Here is a 13,557-nt window from a genome sequence, read left to right as displayed (position 1 = left end):
AGGCGGTGTTTGGTCGAGGAGAATTGCGCTTTGTCCAGTCCAACTGTGACACGCGGGGGGAGAGGTGTCAAAGAGCTGGGGGAGCTGGCGTGGTGGGCGACGCGGTAGAGGTGACGAATACGATACGGTGGGTGCAGGGGTGCGCGTCGATGCGCGTTTGCCAAAAAGAAGTCGCGGGGGTTATGCGACCGTGATAGCGTGCAAACGGCAGCGAACAGGTGTTTGCAGAAGACAGGGCGCTCGTAACGGGTGTGTTGGGTGTGTGGGTGACGATGTCGTCGGTGCGGAAGGCGCGTGGAGCGAGGTTGAGGAAGGACCCGCCGGTCGTCCCTGCTCAATACCAACCGGCGCTAGGCCCGACCTGTCAGCGCAACAGAAACATGGCTCTCCCTTTGGTTTCACGGGGCAACGGTCGCCTCCCGCTCGCTCAGACGCCCCTCTGCACCCGGCGCGGAGAATTGGTTCTCGAAAAGCAACCTGGCGACAAGTGGAGGACCCTTAATCTGGTTGGACGTGTGTTTCGCCTGTGCCGTCTTGCATGAACGACTTCCCAACCCTTAGGCGTTGCATCGTATAGCGCGCTGTCTGACAGCATCACCATGGACCAGTCCTCGTCCATTCCGCGCCCGTCTGGGATCCCACGGCCGGCACCGGCTTCGCGACTCCCTGTGCTCAGGCCGTCCAACAGCCATTCCCAGCTGCGCGCGCCCGCCTCGACGGAACAATTGCGCAAGAAGCCGTCGCTGTCGTCCATATCGCGCCCGACCACGTCGACGCTGCAGAAGAAGACGTCGAGAGCGTCCCTTGCTTACTCCAGCAACCCCCTGACGGCCTCGAGCCCTGTACCTGACAATACAGCCTCCAAACGGTCGTCCATCGCGCCCTCGTCAAACCGCAGGGCGAGCGGCATTCCCAACTTCGGCCAACGGCGGACCTCGACCGCCGCCTCGAGTACCAGCGATGCGCCCGTCTTCAAGCGGCCATTTGCCCGTCCACCGTCACGTCAGACGAATGCATCGCGGTCGTCCTCGATCGCTCCCGCCAAGGAAGATGACACATTGGGGAGCCTAGAGGGCTTCAGGTCAGCCTCGAGGGCATCCTCGCGGGCAAGCTCGAGAGCGGGATTCCGTGACAACGACCCCGAACCGGAACATGCGGACTCAGCTATCGACGATTTGTCCAGTCCCATCAGTCCTGTGAAGCCGGAGAAGAGGAAGGGTCGCCCATCGCTCTCAGAACGGACGGCAGAGACTCTGTCCAACCTGCCATCCTCGCCAGCACCCGGCAAGGGAAGACGTAGATCGAGCTTCTTCAATGCCGACAACAGCATGGCCCCTCCGGTGCGACCCGGATCCGCCATGTCGAACAGCAACGGCAGCAGGCCATCTACGAGTGATGGTGCCCCGCACCCAATACCAGCTACACCCAAGCGGTTCGGTGCTCCCTCCAACAGGCTGTCTATGACTGCACCTGGAAAGAGAAGCGTTAGTGCAAATGTTAGCACACCCGCTGCAACGCCAAGTAGGCGTACTTCGATGCTTCAGCCTATGTCGACTGTGAAGAAGCAGCCATTGGCTCCGGCGCAGAACCTACAGAACACACCTAAACCGCGTCCGCTGACGAATAGCAAGAGTCTCACGGGCATGCGAACACCCCGATCTCGGCCGTCCCTCAACAACGTCTTCGGTCAAGCGATCTCACCGCCCGGCACTGCTACATCCTCACCAGCCCGGGATACTCCGGTCAAGAAAACACCTGATACCGTGCGAAAGGTCCCAAGCTCTTCCACTGCACTGCGCGACCAGATTGCGAAAGCGAGAGCTGCGAAGAAGGCAGACGTCGAAGAAGCACCCGCTGAAGCACCGCCAAAACCCGCCAGCTCGTCCAATGCACTGAGGGAACAGATTGCAAAGGCTAGGGCAGCTGCGAAGCAGGCAAAGGCTGAGCCGGTGAGGAACAGCACTCCACCCACCGATGTTATCGTGCCCGATCCTGCCGAGATTGCGACCTTTGACTTTGGTCTCGATGACGATCCCTTCAACCAGCGCCCCAAGGGTGGCAAGTCTGTACTGCGCAGACGCATTGATACCGCCCGATCAGATGGCCGCCTCAACATCGCTGCGATGGGACTGAAGGAGATTCCTGACGACGTACTTTCCATGTACATTTACGACCCCAACGATACCAAGGTGGCCTGGGGCGAGGTAGTAGACCTGTCTACTATCCTGGCTGCAGACAACGAGCTTGAGATTCTTCCCGACAGCATGTTCCCTGATGTATCAGTTGAAGACATGATTGATTCGGATGAGGCTGGACCTCAATTCGGAGGTGTACAGAGCATTGACTTCCACGGTAACATGCTGCGAGAGTTGCCCGTAGGCTTGAGACGACTTACGCAGCTCTCGAAGTTGAACCTTGTAAGTCACACTATCAGTAAAATCCATCAGATCCTGTAGCTAACATCGCCTAGTCACGGAACAAGTTGCCTATGGAGATGTTGGACGTAATCGCTCAGATCCCCACCTTGAGGGAGTTGAAGCTGGCAGAAAACGACCTCAACGGAGATCTCTCATCAGCGATATGCGATCTCACAGCATTAGAGGTCCTCGAGCTGCAATCGAACAAGTTGACAAGCATACCGGCAGACATGCAGCGTTTGACGCAGTTGCGGACACTTAATGTGTCGGACAACCAGCTCCGATCCCTTCCTAGCGAAGTCTTTTCTGCAACCCTTGTCGAGCTTCAAGCGTCGAAGAACCGTCTGGAGGGTACACTTCTCAGCCTGAGCTCAGTACCTCATCTACAGGAACTCAACGTCGCACAAAACTCTCTCACGTCTCTGTGCGATGGCGATGTGGTTGAATTGCCTGCTCTCAAGACGCTCAATGTCTCCACGAATAGACTTACGTCGTTCCCTGAAGTATCGACCTGGATCAGTATGACGGCGCTACTAGTCGGCGAGAACAAACTCTCAACCTTACCAGAGGGATTCGTGACGCTTCAACAATTACGTACTGCAGACTTCACGGGCAACGATATCACTCAGCTTGATGAGAAGATTGCCTTGATGGAACATCTAGAACATCTCACAGTTGCAGCTAACCCGTTGCGCGATCGTAAATTTCTCACTATGGGCACCGATGATATCAAGCGCGATCTGGCATCGCGACTACCAGCGGAGGTCTCAGCCGACGTGGATGACGAATTCGAGAATGGTGTCACAGAAGAGGCTCAGCCGAAGTGGCAACTTACACCCTCGGGCACCTTAGACCTCGCGGACAAGAGCATGTCTGAACTAGAGTTGGATGAAGTCACCATGGATGTCATGATCAACGGACTGCGTCAATTGCATCTGCAGCGCAACAAGTTCGAGATCATACCGTCAATAGCGGCGCAGTTCGAACACTTGACATTACTCGATCTGTCTAGGAACAGCATTGAAGTTCCTCTGTCAGCACCCATCGAACTTCCCCAACTGCGCGATCTCCGTCTCGCCAGCAACAAGATCAACTCTCTGACGCACCTGACAACATACCTCACGGCGCCTCTCCTCGTAACGCTGGACGTATCGATCAACCGTCTCGCCGGTGCTCTTCCAACGCTCCATGTAGCCTTCCCCGCGCTCACAACGCTCCTGGCATCCGACAATAGGATCTCCGAGGTCTCGCCCGAAAGCCTGCACAATCTCAGAATCGTGAACCTGGGCAACAACGACATCGAGCGTCTGGAGCCGCGTATTGGGTTGCTGCAAGGCACCCTGACAGGCTTTGAAGTGGAAGGCAACAAGTTCAGAGTACCCAACCGACAGGTGCTGCAGAAGGGCACTGACGCTGTTCTGACCTGGCTTAGAGACAAGATTCCCAGGGAGAGTTGGACGAGTGCGCAGAGTTCTAACACCGAGTTCTTCGATGCCGATGACGGTGGCTTTTGATCCTTGATTCTTCTTATTAGGGTGGTGGTTTGAAGGTTCTTGTGCACTTGTGCGGTTTCTCTTCTTTGGATAACTTTAGCGTTTTTGTAATGTCTTCGTGTACATTATGTACTCACTACAGGCGAGTACTATAGGGATGTTTAGATTGTTGTGTTCAGTTTACTTCGAATGGATGTAGCGATACTTTGACAAATCAACCGTTCCCGGTCAACAGCATCAGAGTGTGATCAAATTTCACATCAACGTTGAAGGCGTGAAGTAATCAGTACAGCGACACGCATAATGAGCAGGCTCAAAGGTACCAGATTCAGTTGACGAGGACACCACGGTAACCTTCGCGACAGAAAACTAATTCTAGTAGCGGGTCGTCGTTGGTGCTGCAGCGCAAGCCGACCCATCACGCTAGTGTCGGCGTCGGCAAAACGTGCCGCCGAAAACTCGGTTGGCCCACTAGCGCTAGGAAGGCTGTCGAAATTGGCGAGCGAACTTCGAGATTTCTTCCTCGACAGCCGTACGATAACTAACCCACAGGTCAGCCATCGAGGTACGTTTACCATTCTCGGAGTGCGCAATCGAACCAGCGCAATCATACGAACTCGCCGTCGACACTGCGCGCTCCCACACAAGCGAAGAACGAAGGCTGATTAGGGCAGACAATCCGACACAATGGCGATCAAGCACAACCAGCAGATTCAGAAGAACCATTTCCACAAGGACTGGTGAGTTCGCGATTGGGACACTCGGCGCGTTGATGGCAATGAGCTAACATTCTCCAGGCAACGCTACGTCCGCTGCCACTTCGACCAGGTAATTCCCCTCTCACGTCGCTGAGAGTAGTGGCGCCTGTGTTCAGATTTCTGACAGTACGATAGCCTGGCAAGAAGAAGTCCAGACGCAATGCTCGCGTTGCCAAGGCTGCGAAGGTAGCCCCTAGGCCCGTCGACAAGCTCAGGCCCGTCGTCCGCTGCCCTACCATCAAGTACAACCGCCGTGTCCGCCCCGGCCGTGGTTTCTCTCTTGCTGAGCTGAAGGGTATGTTGCTCTACCGAATCGCGCAAAGCGCCCCTAACACATAGCAGCCGCTGGTATCCCCCGCAAGTTCGCCCGCACCATCGGTATCTCTGTCGACCCTCGCCGCCAGAACCTCTCCGAGGAGGGCCTCAAGGCCAACGTCGAGCGCCTCCAGGAGTACCGCAAGCGCCTCATCCTCTTCCCCCGCCGCAACGGCAAGACCAAGTCTGGTGACGCTTCCGCCGAGGACGTCAAGGCCGCCAAGAGCGCCGACAACCTCGTCCAGTCCACCGCCGCTGCTCTGCCCATCAAGAACGTCGTCCAACTCGAGGAGGGCCCCATTGGCAACTACGAGGCCACCGAGAACGCCTACAGGAAGCTCCGTGACGCCCGCTCCGAGGCCCGCCTTGTCGGTGTCCGTGAGAAGCGCGCGAAGGCTAAGGCCGAGGAGGCCGACTCCAAGAAGAAATAAGCTATTCACTGAAGTAGCTGCTTGGTTCTTTGCTATGGCTTACGACAATACAAAAGTCAGGATTACGATTCGGCAATGGGTATTCCCAGCATGGGCTTTCCCAGCATGGGCGGCGTCATGGTTAGGTCTGTCAAAATAAATGACAGCATGTGAATGATACCTAGTTTTGCAAATGCAAGCCGTGCCTCCCATTCATCTCTTCGTCATTCCTTCTACAGTCTCTTCCAGCAACATCCACTCTTCACCGTAGAGTACGATAGGATTATTTGTGATGTGTCATTTGGCCGAGCAGTATGAAATTCCCATTCACCTCGAATTCTAGTATTGATGATCACCTTGCGCAAACGGACGTCGCTAGCGCGGTTCTTGTTACCATGAGCTCCCCCACCTCACGCCGTATCTGTCACAACACGACAACACCACGCAAAACGTGCAAAGCACAAGCTACGAAGTCTTCAAGTACTCACTTGGTAAGTCCCCCAACAGTTCCCAGTAAGCCCGTAGCAGACACGCTCCCGCAACGGTAATTCCTGCACGCTCAACTCCCACATCGTATACATCTTAGTGTTGTACTGGCATCCACGTACACTGTGAAAAGCCGATGTATCCTCCTCAGATCTTCTATCTCTATGAGATAATTCTGCCAAGCCCTACAGTCGCTTACTCAATTTCTAGATCTCAACGCCTCTTTCGCTTTCACCACGGTAACTGTTAGTCTCTCTGGCCTTTCCCTTTCAAAAAGAAACAAGACTCAATCCAAAATGGTGCTCAAGGCCAAGAACCATCTCGCCGCGGCACAGGCAAACACCGCCGAAGCCCTACCCGCAAACGAGATATCGTGTGATCTCGGCGATCAATCAAGCTCCAGTACCAGCCCCATCATCTACACGCCCCCAGACTCCGGCACCGAAACCGAGAACATGGCATCGACAGCAGGCAAAAAGGGCGCCTCACCTTCTTCCCAAGCTCCGAAAGTACCCGACGATGGCGGGGGTTCTTTCACCATCACCACGACCCACGGTCCCAAGCCCGTCCTTCAAGACCCCAGTGCCGCCAACATTAGCAAGCGCGAGTATATCTACTTCCTCCCTTACCCTCTGCCGCCAAACACCGAGATCCCTTACTCCATCCACCTCCCACACAAGAACGCGCTGAACCTACCGTCTCACCAGTTCGAGCCTACATCTACTTTGGTACTGACAAGCCCTAACCACACCTTCGTCGATGTTCGTATCTACAAGTCGTTCTCCAAGGACGCCATCAATTCCACCAGCGCTGGTCCCGTGCCCGTCAAGGAGAGTACCAACGTAGGCAACTCTGCACACCTAGACTGGGCCTTCACCGGCACTTCCACCAGCGTACCCATCACACCTCCTCCCACTGGCCCACAGCACGGGAAATCTGCCAAGAAGCTCAAGGAAGAAACTTGGGTCAACGTCACACACTCTACTTGGACTCACTGGCTCGACTCACGCTTCCCGGTTGGCCACAAGAACATCCCTGTTGATGAGGGTGACATGTATCCCATTGCTCCCGGTTTGACGCTGGAGCATGGACACGGATATCATCCAGCGCTTGGTGCGGTTAAGACTCATGAGGAGATGTGGAGGGATGTCGACGCCGTATCTACGAATGAGAAGGGCAGTATGGTATGTGTGGTTATGCGGTGCCAGGCTGATCACGCGGGTGTCAGAGGTGTGGTTGTGAGGCTGGGACAGTACTGCCAGGGTATCCTCATGTGGGGTGACAAGGTTACCGTTGAGCGATGGGAGTGGGAAGATGGTGAAGGAAAGACTGCGAAGGAGAAGGTTGGTGGGAATGGCGGAAAGTCAGAGGTGGAGAAGTGGAACAGGACTGTGAGAGTGGGTGATGGTTTCCTGCCTTGTGGCGTTACCTTCAGGTCTGAGATCTTGAGTGTGGGCGCGGTTGTCAAGTTCCAGGACTTTGAGTGGAAGGTTGAGGAGTGTTGGGAGTGGAAGTAGATGGGTTTGAGCGTGGGCGAGATATCTCGTGCATGCTGAGCGCATGAAGATGAGAAGGGTTATGGAGCCTAGTCGACGAAGTTGAGATGGACTTTGTATGATAGTATGCGATATGAATGGCGAAGAGTAGGAATACCTATATGTCACTGACAGTAGAGAAGACCCGAATCTTGTGAGTTAGACAAACACTGTCCTGACCACTGAGCATACGCCAAACGGTGAACGTGCCGCTTGAGCTCAGACCTAAGAGCATACGTCAACTGCCATTGCAGATTTCCACGCAACACAAGAACTATAATCACCATCGAAGATCGCAGAATTTCGGAAATCTCAATGCGATACGCTGGTCTTTGAAGCAGTGCATATCATCATGCATCTCAAAAGTTCCTTCCTTCTCATTGCATTGTGGCGGCCCCGCACCCTGGCTTCTTCAACTACGGACACAACCTGGTCGAACTCCCAGCAATGTTTGACTCTCCAGAAAGATGAGATGATGGGAGCTGATACTGTCATCCTGGGAGCAGGTGTCATTGGCCTCGCGACGGCCTATCAGCTGGCTCTTACCCATCGAAAGGCCGCCATCGTAACATCCAGGCCACCTGGAAAGATCATCGTCATCGAACGAGCTGCACATATCAGTCCTGCTGCCTCTGGTCAAGCGACAGGTGGACTTGGAGATTTCGGCTTCGCGACCGGTGTCGCTGATTTGGGCGCTCTTTCTTACAGACTGTTCCAGGAACTTGCTCTCGCAAATGGAGTGAAGGAGTTTGGCTTTAGCGAGTCTACAATCTATCGCATCATCCCCGAGGACTTCACGGGTACGCCTAAGCCACCTGATACTTGGGGTCCGACTCCTCCCGTTGAACAGCCTGTGTCTGCGCTTCCCGACTGGATCAGACCAAAGAGCCATTGGTCAATGCAGCGTATGGCTGGGCCCTCTCATGCATCACATCTGTACGTTGACCTTCTGATCACGATGGTTTTCAAACTGACCGATAAGGGATCCAGCTCAGTTCTGCCGATTTCTTTACGAAGAGTGCAAGAAACTAGGCGTTGACTTCATCTTCAACGCGAACGCAACATCAGTTCAGGCGACACCAGGATCGCGACATTTAACAAGCATCCAGATCAAACAACAGGATGGTGACTCGCTCAACATCCCCTGCAAAAGTCTAGTCATAGCAGCAGGTCCCTGGTCCCCACGTGTCTTCTCAACACTGTTCCCTCACGCCTCTTTCCAGCTACAGATGAATTCCACAGCGTCAGCCGGAAACCATTTCCGCGTTCGCACTCCTGGATGGAAGCCAGAGAACGACCAGAAAGGAAGTGAGCAAGTCTTCTTCCAAAGCGAAGTTCCGGGTAGACAGGGTATCGACGTCACTAGTTTTCCCGGAGAGGAGTTGTACATAGGTGGATGGGGAGCCACACCGGAAGAACTTCCTGAACTTGCAGAGAATGTGCATGCGCAGCCGGATGAGGTTGAGAGTATGAAAGAGGTTTTGAAGGGGTATTTGAGAGTGCCGGAGGATGAAGAGTTGGATGTGTTTGCGGTGGGGAGGTGCTATAGGCCGCTTGCGGAGTTCGGACATCCGATAGTCACGAAGGTAGATTGGGATTTGCTTGGTATGGATAACGACTTCCGTGAGGCGCCGCTTCGTTCTGAACAAGAGGATGATCTCCAGCATGGTCGGTACGGCCCCGGTGGTTTGTTCTTCAACACAGCGCACTTCGATGATGGTGTAACATTGTCGCTCGGAAGTGGGAAGGTTATGAGTGAGCTACTGTTGGGCTTACCTCCGTCAGTTGATGTGTCGGGACTTGGATTGAGCTGAGCACGCTCTGCTGTCTCAATGATGGGGAGAGAATATTCATCATTGCTCACCTACATTTGCATATTGAGGTCTCAATTCGTGCGAAATGTGTGACAACTATATGTAGCAAGTGAACTCCCTGGGAGTGAACCCATGGATGAGAGGAAAGTCAACTGAAGTGAGTGATGTAATGCGTGGTACAACATACCAGTGCAGGATGAACATGTGATCTAGCAGTTCGTTTTCCATCAGCTTCGTAGCGTCTCTTTCGATTTAGTGACCGGCGGTCCACCGCTCCTTCCTCCAGGGTGCGGCGCCAAGGCTGCCTAGTGGTCGACAAACGCTTTCAAAACAACATTGCCAGCGTGACGCGCCCTCTTCTCGCGTCCATCGTCGCTAGCTTCAATCTTTTCATCCGCTGTGCAAAGCGCTCGATCGTCTTGCGACATCAAAAGTCGATATGAGTGCCAACGACCGGACTGATGGTTTGCTGAAGGCGCTGCAAGATCTACCAGAGGCAGATCGCGACCGGATCGTGAAGCATCTCCCTCCGGAGGAAGTTCAGAATGTCTTCTCTCTTCTCCTTCGCAAGCAAAACGGAGCCCCGGGTAAGTCCAAGAATACCGCCTCTGGTGATAACACTGACCGAAGCTAATTGACTGTAGCTCCGCAACCTCAGCCGCTGGTCAACAACGCTCCCGCCCTAACTCAAGCTGTCACTGCAGTTGGATCAATTGGTGTACCCAAGAAGCGGGGTAGACCTGCGGGGATCTCCAATGCGTCAAAGCGAACAAAGACTGATGCGACTGGACAGCAAAAGACTGGAAATGCTGCGGCGCATGTTGAGGTGAAGAAAGGCCAGGAGCCAGCAACGGCTGAGGCGGTTGGACAGCAAGAGACTGACAATGCTACCGCGCGTGTACTAGTAAAGAAAGAGCAGGAGATCATCGACCTCATCAGCGATGACGAGGAACCCGAGCCTGAGCCCGAGCCTGAGCTTGAGTATGATGATCAGCGAAATATCGAGAACGACTTGCCCGAGCAGCGGCAGGCTCAAGCGAATCGGAAGCCGACCAATTTACCTAGTCAGTTGAAGCCTCGACCAACTCGGAAGCCAGTCGATCTACCGATGTACTTGCAACTTCGCAACGAGCGGGGTAAATATGTCTTGAAGGACTTTGACGACCTTCCGGTCCTCGTCCAGGCCGAGCTGAAGAGACGCTACGAGGAAATGTGCTCGGCCACCGAGTACAGGAGACGGTATTACGGAACCTGCACCCTCAACCCAAAACACTACACAGACAGCCCTCACAGGCCTTTTTGTATCCGAAACATCCTCGTGAGTGGTGGGATTCGTGCGGGTAGAACCAGGCAGGAATTCAGCCAAGGCGGTGTTTTCAAAAAGACGGCGGACGACAGATGCATCAATGCTCGCCAACCCTGTTCTCACTTTGCGAAGTACAAGGAAGAGTTCATTATACGTATTGTACCTTTACCGAGGACTCTACGTGAGGGCAAGACCTGGACAGACCTTGGGTACTGGGTGCTGTGAGAGAGAAGACGGTAAGTTTCGCAGGCCATTGATCAGTCAGAGTAGCGGTCAAAAGCTTCCTGGTTCGCTGTGTTGATCAGACATTGAGACACTGCCATGGAGGACTTCACGAGATATATGGAGCTCTCTGGAGATCATGATGGAAGTGGACCATCTGAGTCTTCGACATGAGATGTCGAGCGACTAGGAAGAACTAGAATCATGAGAATAATTGAGCAACAGAAATGCACTTACGCATATCCAGACTACTATGAATGTAGATCGCGAATTCACTGCTTGATCGCCGCCGCCCCCGGTGTTTCGTTAAAGTAAACAGCACTAAGAGCGCATGTTAAGAGCGCGTGAGCGCGTCCATAAATATTCCCAATTACAGTCAACGCTGACCCACTCCGGATAACACCATGTCTTCTTCGACCCCGGTCAATCGTGTGAATGACACTGCTCGAACATTGGATAGAGAACAAGCAGCGGTTGTAGATAAAACCTGCCCTTGTGGTCAGTTAGAACAGCGATTAGGCACCAATGTACCCCATTGAGACGCGAGAATCAAGGGAATGACCAAAGCCTCCAGGGAAGGTATTGTGGGGTGATTGGAACACACTTACAGAGTTCTGGAATGACGTGAGCGTTGACTGGGTACTGACTCCCTGAACGCCGATGCTATGCAATGTAGAAAGGTCCCAACTATGACTTTGTCCTGGGTATGAGTACGGTGACAGTGTCAATGTCAACATAAGAACGATAAACGCCTGTCTTTCAAACAGCATCCACAGCCACCCAACCACCGCTCCAGATGCCGTCTGTCTTGCATCCAAGACAACTCGCGTGATCGCACCCAGTCGGCTTTGTGAAGTCGTACTCCTCCCATGTAATCTCGTTTGCCCTTTCCTCATCCGCCATGACTGTGTCCTCTTCCTTTTTGACCTCGGCCTCTGCGATGGGCATCGCAGCTGCAACCGGTACTTCTATACTCTTCTCAGGCATATCCTCCGTCTTCACCACCACCACCTCAGCCTTCTCCTCCACCCCATGCTTCTCACCTACCGCAACACCAACTTTCTTAAATCTGCCACCCGCCGCAGCATTGCCGCCGCCCCCAATCTTCGTAAACCGACTTCCAACCCCCGGCTTCTTATTCGCATTCTCCACATCTATACTCCGCATCTCCAGACCCTGCTTCGGCTTGTTGCTCTCGGTGTCGTTGGAGGCAGTGAGTTTCTTCATGTCGGCGAGACGTTGGCGGTGGTTGTGGTCATAGGAACGGAGGTGGTTTTCGTAGTCGAGTTGCCGCGGATAGCCTTTGTCGCAGATTGTGCAGTTGAAGAGGCGGACAGCCGCTGGGAGGGGGTTATTTCGCTGAGAGGGGTGTTAGTGATGCGTGGGTGAGGGTAGGGTTGGGGAGGGCGTACTGGTGGCATAGTCGCGTCTATGTGAGGTGTGTCGCGGTGTAGGGATGTGATGGAGGTGGTATATCACCAGTGATAGCAACTCCGTAAGCGATTCGTCGGATCGTGTGGTACCGGGGTCGTTCAGTCGTTCAGTCGCGTAATCGCGCGTGGTGATAGAACATTTGGTGTTGCGGCTCAACAGCACGCGCCTCGGCTCAAGCATGCAGCGCCCCACTTATATCTTCACCGAATCAACGTCATTCCATGTCTCAGCAACGTAGCATTTCCCTTACCTCGCAACACCACGACACAGACCGCAAGATGGAGAAGAGTTCAGGTCTGCCACCGGTAGAAGACGAAGAAATGGGCGTCATGGGCCTCACCGAAGTCGACCCTTCGCCCGTTGACACGCCAGAAGAGTTGAAAGTAAATCAATATTTCCCGGTTCCGGATGAGGAACGGCCTGAGAAAGAGACAGAAGAGATGAGAGGGATAAGGAGGATGAACACTTTGGGATTGCGGTTAGGTGATCATGGACCCGCTTGGTGGCGTACGTCTTCCTCCAATCGTCAAATACAGAGCTGCCATGCTGACAACCACTCTACAGTTCTCCGCATACAAAAGTACTCCTCCTACACCTTCACAGCCTTCGCCGCCCTCCACATAACAAACGTCTCCATAATACCGCTCGCCACCCGCTCCATCCTCGAATCAAACCGCTACCTCCTGCTCACACGACCATACTACCAATCCGCTCTCACCGAACCCCTCCTCGTTGGCCTCCCCCTCGTCGCACACGTTACTTCTGGCATCGCACTACGGCTATGGAGAAGGCGACAAGCGCTGAAGAGATACGGTGCCGAGACACGGACTGACAAGCGCACGATTCCTTGGCCAGCATTGAGTGGAACAAGTGCGTTGGGTTATGCGTTGGTGCCTTTTGCTAGTTTCCATGTCTGGACTACGAGGATTCTCCCGTTGTACGCACATGGAGACTCTTCGCTTATCAACCTCCAATATATCTCCCATGGCTTCGCACTACACCCTGCCGTTTCCTTCACCGGTTTCACAGCACTTGTCGGAGTCGGGGTGTGGCATTTCGTCTGGGGTGCAGCCAAATGGCTAGGCTTCGCACCCAGCCAGGTCAAGCACACGGAAGAGAACAGAGCATTGATCCGGAAGAGGAGGTGGTACACTATCAACGGCATTAGCGCGGCTCTGACAGCACTGTGGCTAGCGGGCGGTCTGGGTGTCGTAGGACGAGACGGCAAGATGGTGGGCTGGGTAGGCAAAGAGTACGACGAGCTGTACAAATACCTTCCGATCGTTGGACGATGGGTAGGACAATAAGAGAGATGTGTGGTGCGACTTTTGCATTGTAGTATACCCTTGATAGCGCATCGACAATAG

General features: G+C 54.0%; 7 protein-coding genes across 7 annotated transcripts; 6 read left to right on the top strand and 1 right to left on the bottom strand.

The window, feature by feature from the left end:
• Positions 1–599: 599 nt before the first annotated feature.
• J4E93_000740 (uncharacterized protein) lies at positions 600–3,931 on the top strand (the record flags this gene model as incomplete). Its single annotated transcript, XM_049338699.1, has 2 exons — positions 600–2,417; positions 2,471–3,931. The coding sequence occupies 2 exons, from the start codon at positions 600–602 to the stop codon at positions 3,929–3,931; spliced, it is 3,279 nt and encodes a 1,092-aa protein (XP_049204584.1).
• A 666-nt stretch (positions 3,932–4,597) lies between these two features.
• On the top strand, positions 4,598–5,414 carry J4E93_000739 (uncharacterized protein; the record flags this gene model as incomplete). The annotated part of the gene is made up of 4 exons (XM_049338698.1): positions 4,598–4,650; positions 4,708–4,738; positions 4,804–4,963; positions 5,011–5,414. The coding sequence occupies 4 exons, from the start codon at positions 4,598–4,600 to the stop codon at positions 5,412–5,414; spliced, it is 648 nt and encodes a 215-aa protein (XP_049204583.1).
• A 761-nt stretch (positions 5,415–6,175) lies between these two features.
• J4E93_000738 (uncharacterized protein) lies at positions 6,176–7,396 on the top strand (the record flags this gene model as incomplete). The annotated part of the gene is made up of 1 exon (XM_049338697.1): positions 6,176–7,396. The coding sequence occupies one exon, from the start codon at positions 6,176–6,178 to the stop codon at positions 7,394–7,396; it is 1,221 nt and encodes a 406-aa protein (XP_049204582.1).
• Positions 7,397–7,889: 493 nt separating this feature from the next.
• On the top strand, positions 7,890–9,228 carry J4E93_000737 (uncharacterized protein; the record flags this gene model as incomplete). Its single annotated transcript, XM_049338696.1, has 2 exons — positions 7,890–8,350; positions 8,397–9,228. 2 exons carry the CDS (start codon positions 7,890–7,892, stop codon positions 9,226–9,228), a joined length of 1,293 nt encoding a protein of 430 aa, XP_049204581.1.
• A 439-nt stretch (positions 9,229–9,667) lies between these two features.
• Positions 9,668–10,759, top strand: J4E93_000736 (uncharacterized protein; the record flags this gene model as incomplete). The annotated part of the gene is made up of 2 exons (XM_049338695.1): positions 9,668–9,815; positions 9,873–10,759. The coding sequence occupies 2 exons, from the start codon at positions 9,668–9,670 to the stop codon at positions 10,757–10,759; spliced, it is 1,035 nt and encodes a 344-aa protein (XP_049204580.1).
• A 756-nt stretch (positions 10,760–11,515) lies between these two features.
• J4E93_000735 (uncharacterized protein) lies at positions 11,516–12,177 on the bottom strand (the record flags this gene model as incomplete). Its single annotated transcript, XM_049338694.1, has 2 exons — positions 11,516–12,115; positions 12,169–12,177. 2 exons carry the CDS (start codon positions 12,175–12,177, stop codon positions 11,516–11,518), a joined length of 609 nt encoding a protein of 202 aa, XP_049204579.1.
• Positions 12,178–12,468: 291 nt separating this feature from the next.
• J4E93_000734 (uncharacterized protein) lies at positions 12,469–13,497 on the top strand (the record flags this gene model as incomplete). Its single annotated transcript, XM_049338693.1, has 2 exons — positions 12,469–12,697; positions 12,755–13,497. 2 exons carry the CDS (start codon positions 12,469–12,471, stop codon positions 13,495–13,497), a joined length of 972 nt encoding a protein of 323 aa, XP_049204578.1.
• Positions 13,498–13,557: the final 60 nt, after the last annotated feature.

Source organism: Alternaria ventricosa, assembly GCF_023758065.1.
Source record: "Alternaria ventricosa strain BMP 2768 chromosome Unknown scaffold_1, whole genome shotgun sequence".
Lineage (NCBI taxonomy): Eukaryota > Fungi > Ascomycota > Dothideomycetes > Pleosporales > Pleosporaceae > Alternaria > Alternaria ventricosa.
The sequence above is the reverse complement of the archived record's forward strand: the minus strand, read 5'-3'. Positions and strand labels throughout refer to the sequence as shown.